This window comes from Crocodylus porosus, unplaced genomic scaffold (genome assembly GCF_001723895.1).
Source record: "Crocodylus porosus isolate Cpor-Errol unplaced genomic scaffold, CroPor_comp1, whole genome shotgun sequence".
NCBI lineage: Eukaryota > Metazoa > Chordata > Crocodylia > Crocodylidae > Crocodylus > Crocodylus porosus.
Window position 1 is genome coordinate 4743841 of NW_017728927.1, and position 12440 is coordinate 4756280.

Genomic DNA, 12440 nt, shown 5'->3' on the forward strand with positions numbered 1-12440 from the left:
TCCAACCCATGGAGCCTTTTCACTTGGCTGGGGGGGTAGTCCTGCTGGTGCTGGGAATTTGACAGCAGGGTGAGCAAGGGCAGGGCCTGCTACCGAATTTGTGTGTTCAAAGTCCCAGTGGTGACACGTTCTGCTAGATGGTGGGCAGAGGGGTGGGGGCAGGCAAGAGATGGCTGCTCTGACATGCTAGGTTCACTTAGTGAAAGCTATCTCAGATTACAAGATTTTGTAGCTTTTCTATACGCTAGCACTGTCCAACATCTCATAATGAAGCATGCTGTGTGGTATTTGACTACGACAGTTTACGTGTCAGCAAATCTTCCCTTACGACACTTCTGCATCTTGGAGGTCCCAGGGTACTGATCAGTATTAGCAATGTTTCATAGACATTAGGGCTGGAAGGGACCTCGGGAGATCATCGAGTCCAGCCCCCTGCCCAAAGGGCAGAATGTGTCACTTTAGAAAAAAGTTAACACTTTACAATACATGTCACTCGGGAACCTTTTTCATGTCTTTGGAAGCTATTATTTCCTGTTCTACCCAAACTAGATAACCCATGCCGAGTGTGAAGAAAACACTAGATAAAAAACCTCCAGGAAGGAAAAAAGGTGGAGAAGTTAAATTAGCTGGTGTTGCACCTAAGATACGATTTTTTGCACTGTGAATTAACACTATTATTCAAGATTTTGGTGCCCCTTTCATGGCTGCACTGACATAAGTAGTTTTCAAAGCCTTGACACAAGAGTTCCTGTCAGTCACCTAACAACTGCTGGTACAGACAGACAACGCGTTCATGTTTTAATGGAGTGACAACATGTTGAAGGTCAAGCCAGACACTATTTAGTGCAGAGATGGCCAACCTGTAACACACATGCCACAGTAACACAGGGAGCTTCGGTGTCGCACATGAGCTACAGGCATTCAGTTCAGGGAATGCTGTGGTCTTGCAGCAGCATTCTGCCAAGCCCAAGGCTCAACCCCAGCCTTCACTCCTCCAGCCCAGGGCAAAAAACTATCAGATACACCTCTGGGCCCAGCAATCAGAGCAGCACCAGAGGTGGGGGAGCATAACTTGCTGTGCACCTGCCAAAAAGTTTGGCCACCACTGATTTAGCAGATTACGGACCTGACAAAAATCTCTCTCAAGATAACAGGCCCGAAGGACTAGTTATGATTTAAAATGATCAGAAATGCCCAATACCTTCCAAACCCAAGACTATTTGTTTAAGGCAACTCTACCCCTTCACCAAAATACATCATCCCTTCAACAAAGCACAATGTATTTTAAAAGAAATATTAAAAGAACAACCCACCCCATTCCTCTATTCACAACATGCCTTTGAAAAAATATCCCCTCTTTGCATCTGCACAGGCCACACATTGAACATACCAAGGATTCTAGTTTATTTCATCTTCAAACTTACTGCTGCATTTTGGCTCTCCTATCCTGACAAACTCCAGCTTGATGTGCATTAGTCAGTACGTAAGAACGGAGCTCTGCTTGTATTGGCATTCTTTCACCCACCTGCTTTCTGAAATGACTTTGCTTGGAACCACAGAGATCTGTCAGCTGTCTAACAAGACGCGTGTGCACTCAGTGCAGAAGGCTTCCTGTGCATTTGTGGCCACAGATCAGGTCTAAACCTGCCTGATTCTGTTCTCAAACTACTTCCCATTCTGCTCATTTCACACAGTGCAGGGCTCCCCTGTGAATCAAGATTCCTCAGCATTAAAGAAGCAACAGAATTCCTCAGGGCCCATCTACTAACTTGTTCATTTCAAAACAGGGCGCAAATTTTGGCATCTCTCAAATGTCTGAGTGCAAGAGCTGCACTGCACCAATTCTAGACTCTCTCACTGGTGAAGCCAATGGCTGTCTGCTTCAATCTTTTAGATATTCTTTATTGAGTCCAGTCAAGCCCTGGGCCCTACAGAAGCATGCTGCTGCAGAAGTATCAATGAAAAGCCATGCAGAGATCTTCACTGTGTTCAGGAGTTCCACTTTACTATTTTTTTCATGGTGGCACACACCAACATTTAAGTTCCTGTACTGAAAAGCTCAAACTAAGGTAACGGATGGAAAGCGAGGGTCAGAATGCACAACACATTTTACATCAATCTCTGCATGTGCTGCCTAAGTACCACACCACCCCATATCCAGAGGGTTTCATTTTCTTTAATGCAGAAAGGTGGCTCTGGCCATGCAGATCTGTTCAGGGAGGATGACTCATGTATAGGGTCTTAAAATTTAAATCATGTTTGCTATTTTTTTGTGGCTATGTTAACTGTCTCTAACTTCTTTTGTGTCTCTTGTGCCAGAGATGCATTTAAACAGAAGTCACTCGTTTTACTAAATTAACCAAAAATAGTTTTAATATGCTGAAAGTTTTATGTACTGAAGTCTCACTTGAATCCTACATTGCCACACTGCATTTCTGCACACCAAAGCACTGTCTTCTGCCATGCATGACTAAAGATATCAAGCCACAGAAACATGAGAACATGGTAATAAATGCAGAAGACAGGAGCTTACAATGAACAATGTAAGCAGGTCACAACTGGCAGTGAAAGTCCCAGACCAGTTTTGTGGGATTTTTTTCCTTCCTGTGTATTTCCTGAAAGCCAAATATTAAAGCTTGGTGTTTTACTGGTTGTTCTCAGTTGAAACTGTAAACATGTTTACTCGAATGACAAACTTTGTTGGAAGAAGATGATTAGCTTACCTAGCCGGTTTTTGTGTAACTATCTCCCAGCCTAGAGTCTTCCTAGTGCCATGTAAATAGTTCAGCGCACACAGAGAGGAGGAACGGTATGTTCATTTTTTGTCTGGGCAGGGCTAACTATGATCCAGTTGTGTCATCCATCACTATTACCTCTGGAAGCCAACTAACCATGCATCTGAGACCTGCTACCACCTCTCTTTGGAGCTGATTATCCAGAGGAATGAGGACTGAATGGAACTCTGAGAGATGTGGGCTAACTACTGCCCTGCAAGCAAGCATCTTCACTTGGGAAAATACTTTTATAGCTTCTTGCAAGTGACCATGTTCTTCAGGTGCAATATGCTACATCCTCACTCTCATTTGAAAGAACATTCCGGCCAGGGTGAAATATTGCTCTTCTGCACGGTATCTCAGAATCTCCACTGAAAACAGAAGACATTCACCAAGGCTCAGATAGGGCAGTATGCAAGTCAGGGCTAGTACAAATATTCCATTTACATTTCTTGCTCTGTAACATGAGACACATGCTGGCTGTTGGGTGGGGCGACTCCTTTATTTTAACCGGTATGGTTTATAGCCTTGCACAATGGAAACAGAATTGTAACCAGTCTTGGGGGAAATACAGATATTTAACAAAGTCTGCCAAACTTTCTTCTGGAGTATCAGGCCCCATCTACATGCTTTTGCATCTTCTGTTTCCTTCCTCCAGTGCTCAGTAAACTTACCTTTGCTTTTTCACTGGGCTCGCTCGTTGTGCCATAGGGTGTATTATGCAGCTCCTTTGAGACAACACACAGAAATTCAGCCTGATCTTCATTTCCGTAGTTATAGGAAGAACCAATACTGACCAACTGAAAAAGAAAAGAAAGTCTCAGGGGCATGTCTGTACAAAATCATTCATATTGCCTTTTCTCAGCTCCCTGAGCTCCAACACGAATGCAAATAAATATCAATGCCACCAATCTGATGTCAAAGCACACCAGTTCCATTTCAGGATTTAAGAATCTACTGATCTGAGGGTGGAATTGCCTACACAAATGGTTACAAAGGCAGGTCAATGAGAAGCAGTAGCTGGAGACCTCCCTCTTCTTCAAAGGTAATTAAAAAATATTTGCATGTGGTTTGGTTTAGACAAGCATGTAGCCCCATGCAGGCAGTGCTTTAGCCTGGACAGACACGTGATTTTATTCACAGAATAACCCTATGCCTTTATTTGGAATGGACATAATCCAGAGTAGGAGGCCAAAGTTAGCATTCAAGTGGAAAACAAAATGACAAACAATAGTGAGACTTCAGGACTAGCATTCCAAACCCAGGTGTATTCTTACAGGGAAGCTGGGTTAGGCAGCACTGCAAGTGGAGGCTTTATGTAATGAAATGCCATGACAAGCTGCTAGAAGTCCCATCATGGAATAAGGACCACTGGTCCCTGGGTGCAGTGGGCTACATTGCTCATGGAACTCTGGTATTTCCTTCCTTCCACGTGTCACTTGCAATTACAGAAAACAGGGCTGGAAGGGACCTCCAAAGGCCAGCTAGTCCAACCCCCTGCCTGAAGCAGGTCCCTCACTGCTTCAACCATCCACTTACCCAGGGGTAAAGGATTCACACATCCAGCCTCACCAAGCCACTGAGTTAACCAGAATGTATATTAAAAGAATAAGAAAAAAAAGGATGGTAGGGTTTTAGCCCACGGAGAAGATGACAGTTTCTGATACTGTAATGGGATCAGCAAACCAACCTCCTGGACAGATCCTCTATTTACCAAATGTCATAACAACTACACCAAAGCCATCAGCTGTGCTGTCACAGATGTATGAAAGCCTCTCTCAGTATCCTGATTTTCCATTAAAAAATACCCAAAGTAATTTACCTATAAGATCATTTTCTATTCAGTTCCCAAAAAGCCTCCAATACTGGCCAGTGACAGAGGTTCAAGTTTGCTGTTCTTTAGCCACATTGGAAACGGCTAAAAGTTATTGTCTAAAAAAACATTATATTTCATTATCCCAGTGGACCAATACAGATTTCTAAATCACTTGACTATGGATGGCAGAGGTATCAACAGCTACAGCCAGAAAAAAAATAAAACACAAAATAAAGAAGTTACCACCGTTTCCATCAAAAAAGTCTACTGAAGCCATCAAAATAGTCTCTTAGAAACACAAACAGGCCCCTCTGGAGAGCCTAACAGTGCTACTTATCTCCACAATAGGAATCATTTGCACAAGAGGAGTCATAGGCTAACTTGGCTACTGAGCCATGGAGGATGAGTTGGAGAAGTCTGCCCTGCCTTACAAAGAAGAGTTCAGAAGCCGTGCGGGCACTGGAGAGAACTCCATGCACATGCTAGTGACCACTAACCTATTTCAGGTCAGCCAGACCGTGCCTTTGGAAGAAGCTACTTAAAACGTTTTAGACCAAACCCCCAAACTGAATAATATGTACAGCTCAAGTGGTGTAAAAGTAAGTCTTTGAAATGTAAACACAACAAAAATGGAGTCTTTTAAGTCCTTTAAAATCAGCTTAAACAGTTCGACTTTGAAAATACAAATGCATTCAACTGGTTTGATACAACTCCCCAACAGACTTACAGCATAAAACACAAATTGCAGTTGAGTTCTGTGAACAGCTGACTGCCTTCATGCTCCACAAAATAGTAAGTCTGACCCGAGAGCAGCTAAACTAACACCTACCACTATTACTCTGCCAAAAGAGTAATAGCTCTGAAAACAGCTGTGCTTCAGTTCATACACCCCTGAATCTTCAGCCTCTTGTGTGACAATAGCAATTTAAAGGCAGCGATGTGTTCATGCAACTGCTGGCAATCATTTTGTTGGGCATGATAAGCCTGGGTGAGTAGTCATCATGCTACTGATCAGCTGGACATTTCCTAAGTTTCAGATATAGGCTCTTTTGTAATGTTAAATAAACATGGATTCTTTATAGCTGGCCCATACTAAAGCCTTGCAAAGGGCTCTGTGGTAGTAAATTTAGTTGGGCTTCTGGCCTACTTGACTAGAAAAACAGACAAGAGACCAGAAGTGCTGATACTGCTTATTTCAGTTAAATGTTCTGAGATAAGGAATCCTGCATGCCTTGCTTTGTCTTGATATATTACCCTGTGCACAGATGTTAAGTTTATTTTTCTCTCTGAGAAACCGGAAACTGATAACTATTTCTATAAGCACAATGTTTCACTCTTCTTTAAGTAAACTGCCTATATGTCTGTGTGTGTTTTAGATCAGTGATTTACTGTCCAAGGTCGTATTTTTTTCTCTCTCTCTGTCTTAAGTATAAATATGCTTGTAAACTTAGAGAGTCCAAGAAATCCTTTGAAACAGACAAGTGGGGGATTCCCCTTGCTGTATGGAATTCTCCCTGTGATCACAGTATAGCCCTAAATAAAGAATAGCTGGCTCTGTCGGTTCTGATTCAACCACAACGCGAAGTTTGATTTCTTCCACAGCTCATTCAAGAAAATCTGTTCACGGACATGCTACTGACAACACACTGTCTATTCAGGCGCGATGGCATGCTCAAGGTTTCAGTCCAGAGCCTATTTTACAAATGAAACTGGTCTAGCGACCTCATTGGATTTGTAAGCCTTCCGTGTGTATTAGCACTCAGTCTCTCCTCCTGCAAGGAACTGAATTTCTGCTGTGCCTGCCCTGCCCTGTGCTGCTTATGAGCATGCATGTGTTAACAACAGGTTTCTAGCCATTCCTACACAGCTCACTTTTCAGCACTGTTTCTTCAAACTTTTTTTTACACAGGTTATATATAGGTCAGCATCTTCAAATTGAAATAAAAAAAACTTTCAGTTAGCATTTACAGTTTCAAAGCAGGGCTCTATTTGTGTGTGCATTTTCACAGTCAGGAAAGATGCTCCTCTTCAGGCCTCTCGTGGCTGGTTTTACAATTTACCCTTTTAAAAGCACACTCTTCTCTTGCCTATTTCAACTTCAATGATCTCTCCTCAGTCTGATTTATCTACAGTGGCCCTAGAGGACTGTATTATAAAGGCCAGGGGTTCTCAATACCTGGCCCACAGTGGGTTGGCTGCCAAACCAGAAGTGGCTGAGAACCAGGAGGAGGGGCCGCAGCTCCTTCTGCAGGGTTTGGCCCACTCCCAGCCCAGGGGGTGGGAATATCCTCACCTGTCTTCCGGTCGCAGTCGGCTGTGACTGCTGGGCTGCGGCCACTTCCAGGCCACAGCATAAAACTTTGGGAACCCCTGATATAGGCTGTTCCCTATACCATCAAGTTAGGCTCACTACTTTTAGCCATTTGTTTTTATGCACCAAGATGAATCCACAAGAGGAAACTCTACAGGGCCTGGCCTATCAACATTACCAGCACAAAATAACAGCAAGTCAGTGCATCAGTGTGACAAAAGAATTCCAATCCAAGACAAAAATGTTTAGTGTTGTAATGCTGAGAGTTTGCTCCCTGATTATGTCATGTGAAGAGACATATGTCCTCTGTTGATAACTCTGGGAAATCAGCTCAGGGGCAGACCACTTAATGGACTTTATGGCTGGAAGGGATATGATGACATCATGTATAAGATAAACCACAGAATTTCACTAAGAGGTTCCATAAAACCAATAATGTCTTGGATCAGCCGAGACATCTTTTATAAAGATAACTGGTCTTGATTTAAATTCTGAAGTGACAGAGAGCCTTCAGCATCCATTGATAAAATGTTCAATATCAGATATTAAAATAGCACAGCTTAAGTAAACACAAACGTTTCCTGGTGGTGCAAGTTAGGACTTATAAACACTAAAACCTTCTACAGGGATTAACATGAAAACGAAAAATGAATAGCTGCTATTAAATCTATTAGCATTTGTGTTGGCAACATTAAAGGAAAGGTAAGGTAGATTGTGCTTTCCCACTGTGTGTATATCCCTTGACATGTTTCAGCAAGGCCACCAGCGTTGTTCCAGGAATGGTATGGAGTAGGTAGGAAAGCACAGCATTGACAGAATAGCAGTAACGTAACAGAGACCTAGACTCTGTTGCATCTCTTGTTGAAGTGTTTTTTTGTTTTTTGTTTGGTTTATTTTGGGATTTATTTTTTGTTTTTTTTTACAAGAAATGGCCTACTGGTTTTCAGCATCCTGCTGCCCTCTACTCTTTCTCCCCGGGGGGAGGGGGAGAAGGGAAAGAAAAGTAGGCAGAACAGGATGGAACATTTTTATTTTTCCAGAACTAAACGTATTTGGGGGTTTCCTATTATATCACTGCCAAACTATACTAGCACCGTGCTAATGCTAGCCCCAGTGCAGTACTCTAGCACTAGAGAGCAAACATCGTGCGAGGCAGAGGAGCTACATTTTGCCAAGCACATGACCAGTCATTATATTTACTGCTGCCACTGCTCTACCCCCAGCCCCCCTCTCCCTGCCAAATTTGCCAATCTGTGGAAAGCCTTTTTCCTTGCGTATAATGTGCATCCCAATTTTCCACGGCTGGGTCTGGGGGGGAGGGGGTGGGTTATACCTGAGAAAATATAGTATTGTTTGCACTGCAGCAGTGCCCCTAGGTCCCTTGGGCGTACAGTTTCACCACACAAGACACTAGATGGACACATTAGACACTAGATGGACATGTTAGAAGATGGTAGCTCACCATCTCAGAGCTTAAAACTGGGTGAACAGGTGGTGCCATAAAGTCAATGTTCAGCGTGAAAAGCAGTGGTCACAATATTCTGCTGTCTAGTCACCATCAGGTTTCTTGCAGGCAACATGGCAAAAGAGTTAAAGAGGGATTTGAAGGACGACAATGACATAGGTTCCATGATGTCTGTCAGAAGCCCTTCCCATGCCTGGGGGTAGCACAGGAGAAAGTGTCTGAAAACATAACAAATGGGTGATGAGGCCTGATACTGATGACAGGACCAGAAGCTGAAGCCAATGTCCTACGAGGTATAAAAAGACAAGAGGCTGGGCAAGGACAGACTATGAAAGCTCCTGGGAGCACACAACCCCCTGCATTTGCTTAACTGCTACAAAAGATTCCTCAGGGATCTGGTAGATTCCTCACACAAAGCTGGGTGCCTCTGCAAGTCAGCTATGAGTTGCTGGACTTGATGCAAGAACTTTCATGAGTGGGTGAAATTTTTTGGCCCTGGGCTATTAGAAGATCAGAGTACATGATTGTATTGCTGTTTTCTAGACTTAATCTGTACATGTGAATCAAAAAGACTACGTATTAGGGCTGTGTGAAGCTTCGATAACTGATTTGATTTGGAGGAGATTCGGCTCAATTCGGGGACCGAATCTCCAAATCAAATCAGGAGACCAAGTAAAAGCTCCGAATCGATTTGAAGCATCCGAATCAATTATGAAAAGCATGGGAAAAAGATTCGGCCATAGACTAAACAGGCACCTGACAGTTGCCTCCAGCTGGTAAGTCTGTTGGGGTTGGGGACAGGGAGGGAAGAGGCATGGGGGAGGGAGGGATTGGGGCTCCAACAAGCTGCCCAGCCAGGGTGGGGGGGAGTGTTACTCGGGGGGGCGGGGTAGGGGGCATGGGATGCAGGCGTGGCAGAGCTGGGAGCAGGGGTTCTGCCCTGCTGCCTCGTGGAACAAGCTATGCCTGCACTGTCCCCCAACTCCAGATGGCTGGGCAAGCGGCAGCAGGGTAGACCCCTGCAGCTCCCCCAGTCAGGAAAAGGCAGGCAAAGCTGGAGGAGCTGCGGAAGACACCCCTATGGCTGCCCTACCCAGCCCCATCCAATAAATTTATGACACGATGCTATACTGATTAAGATTCTTTGAGTACCAGGGATCCCCATGCCCAAGACAGCTTCCCCCAAAATGCGGTTGGGGGGCCACAATCCGTGTACTCCAATTCCCCCTCCCCTTGCGATCACCACACAGTGGCCAGCATGATCTAACACCCCCACCCCCCCACACAGCAGGGGCATGGTGTGGGTTGAGGTGAAGAAAGAAACAGCCCAAGCTCAAGGAGAGGTATTCTCTAATCACTTAGTCTATTTGCTTGTCAATCTTTTAACTGCTGCATTGGCAGGTCATCATCCCCTGCAGTCATATCCCCCCAGCCTACAACCAAATCCCTTCAACACTTGCTCCCCCTTCCTGTCCTCTACCCCCTAAGCTTGCCTCTCTTCTCTGGTACCCCTGTTCCTTCTAAACCTATTTTTGTCCCCAGCAGCATGTCCCTGTCCTCTTTGACCACCCTCTGTTTGCCATTGCTCTGCCTGACAGTCATACAGCTGCTTCTTTCTGGGAGTGCAGTGGGCTGTGGGTCAGGAGTGAGGGGCACCAGCTGGGCTGGAGGGCTGCAGGTTAGCTAGGAACGAGAGGCACTGGCAGGGCTACTGGGGCAGGGCCTTCAGGTTGGGAGTGAGGGACACAAGCAGGCTGGGGGGACAGTGGCTTGGCTGTAGGCACGACCACATTTTCTGTGCGATTGTTGTATATTGTGCCTCCTGTAGAACTGGAGAGGACCATTTCCCACCCCACCCTCAGACCATTACCTTAAGATTCCTCAACAGAACCTGTAAAACCAGTTGAGTGACTCTGGCCGAATCCTGGAGCAGTCACCCCCTTTGAGTTGTTTTGTCTGCATTAATAGTGTTCCAATGAAGCTGCTTTTTGGCTGGGGCCCTGGATGAGGGCACCAGGGGCAAGGGCTGCAGGGTGGGAGTGAGAGGTACCCCAAAGCGTGACAAATCAGTGACCACACTCTTTGACTAAGCAATTTTATTTCCATACAGACTCAGTATATAGACTTGAATAAGGAACTGGTTTTTGGACTGGGATGACAGCTGGAAATCCTTCCTGGGCCAGTCCACATGGTCAAGGGTGTCCAGGAGAGTCCCCAGCGCCAGAGACATGGCATGGGGTGACCCTGCCTCTGGGTTGTAATGGCTACACATAACAGTGTATGGGAAGGGCTGAGAGACACCCCAGAGCTGGGTGCAACAGCCACATATAACATTTCATCACAGCCCTCACCCTACACTGTTATACATGGACATTACACTCCAGAGCTGGGCACACCTGGGTTAGTCCTGGGTCGACACAGTTGTGTCCAGAGAGATAAGGAGACAGTACCATGGTCTGCTACTGTGGTTCATGTCAGGGGGAGCTGTCCTGGCAATGAGGGAACTGGCTGTGTAACCAGTGTAGTCACCCTAAAACCAGCACCCCAGTAACGCTGACAGACAAGGCATGAAGCCCCTGGTCCAAGAGATCCCCCCAGTGCCACAGAGGCATGGCATGGGATAACCCTAGCTCTGGGGTGTAATAACCGCATATAACAGTGCATGGGAATAACAGATATATGCCCAGCTCTGGGGAGTAACAGCTGCATATAACAGTGCATGGGGAGGGCTGAAATATACCCCAGAGCTGGGTGCAACGGCAACATACAGTAGTTTAGCATAACCCCCACCATACTCACTGCAAGGGCCCTTCACTCCTGATCCGCAGCCCCCTACATTTCTAGGAGCAGTGTGCAGTGGGTCCTGGAGGGACCAAAGCCCTGAGCTGTAGATGGCAGCTTGGATTCTTTCTGACCCCCCTCCAGCATGAAGCTGGGCAGCTTGGTGTGCAGATGGCACATGGAGGATCCCACAAGCACTGGAGCCAGGAGCTGAAGCCAGCTGCCCACACATCAGTAGTTCAGTAGTGCAACTTTTGCCTGCCATGTGGGAGACCTGGGTTTGAATCCTAGCCAGGGCACCAGTGGGTTGAGGTGCCTACAAAAGGGAACCCTCACAGGACAGCAGGGTTCCCCTCACCTGTGTTACCCCACCCCACCGGAGTGCCTGCATGTCATATTTTTGGAAACCCAGCACCTCAAGTTTGTTGCTGATTTGTCTGTTATACATGCATGTTCTCCTAAAATCCCTCTGCTCCCTTGGTTCCTCCCCTCCCCACAGGTGCCGGGGGGGGGGGGGGGCATTATCTCCCAGGGTCCCCTTGCCCCCCACCTGTGTGTTATATTCCACCCCATTCTTTCCCTATTAAACCCATACATGGTTAAGTTCCAATTGGTCTTGGCTCTACTCTACATGGGATAGGAGGACAGCTGCTCCACCATAAGCAGCTACCCCTCTGATAATACATTAACATCTGCTAAATCCCTCCAAGTGGAGAGGGGGTACCTCATCTGAGTACCACCCAGGTTAGCCCTAACCCCCCCACTCAGCCCTGCCAAACCAAAAACCCAGTTGAACAAAAAGTAATTTTAATTAACCTGAGTCTTGAACTGCCAGACACATAACAATTTGATCTTTGCCACAAAGTGCATGCGAACACACAGAACAATTTTTGTCGGAATCCAAAAAAGTTGTATTTTTCATTAAGCTGAACCTTGAACTAATTCACCAGTAAAAACTGCAAGATTAGCACCTGGAGTCTTGCTGAAGTACTGCAATAGAAATTCAATGTATTTTCGTGGATTACCAAGTGAACCCATGCAGCACCTGGTGGTGTAATAGTTGCAAAGTAGGGAAAATCATGTGTTTGGGCATACATCAGAGCCACGCTGAAAATGTAAAACAATTTAAAAAAACCCTCATGGAAGAAATTCAGGAGCTAAAAATAAAATGTGCCAGAGGTGTTTTAAATTACCACGATAAAAAAAATCTAAAATGATAAAATCAGCTGATGTGGATACACAGATGTTTAGCTAGCTTAATGGTGATTTTTGTCATGTGGACACAGGAAAAGT

At 45.4% G+C, this 12440-nt stretch overlaps 1 protein-coding gene across 3 annotated transcripts in view; it reads right to left on the reverse strand.

Annotated features, from left to right (window-relative positions):
• PDPK1 (3-phosphoinositide dependent protein kinase 1) overlaps positions 1 to 12440 on the reverse strand; it is a 104366-nt gene that overhangs the window by 16003 nt on the left and 75923 nt on the right. For all 3 annotated transcript variants that reach the window (XM_019541802.1, XM_019541803.1, XM_019541804.1), the window contains one exon: positions 3449 to 3574. In XM_019541802.1, the coding sequence (XP_019397347.1) occupies positions 3449 to 3574 (126 nt within the window). The remainder of the gene's footprint in view (positions 1 to 3448; positions 3575 to 12440) is intronic.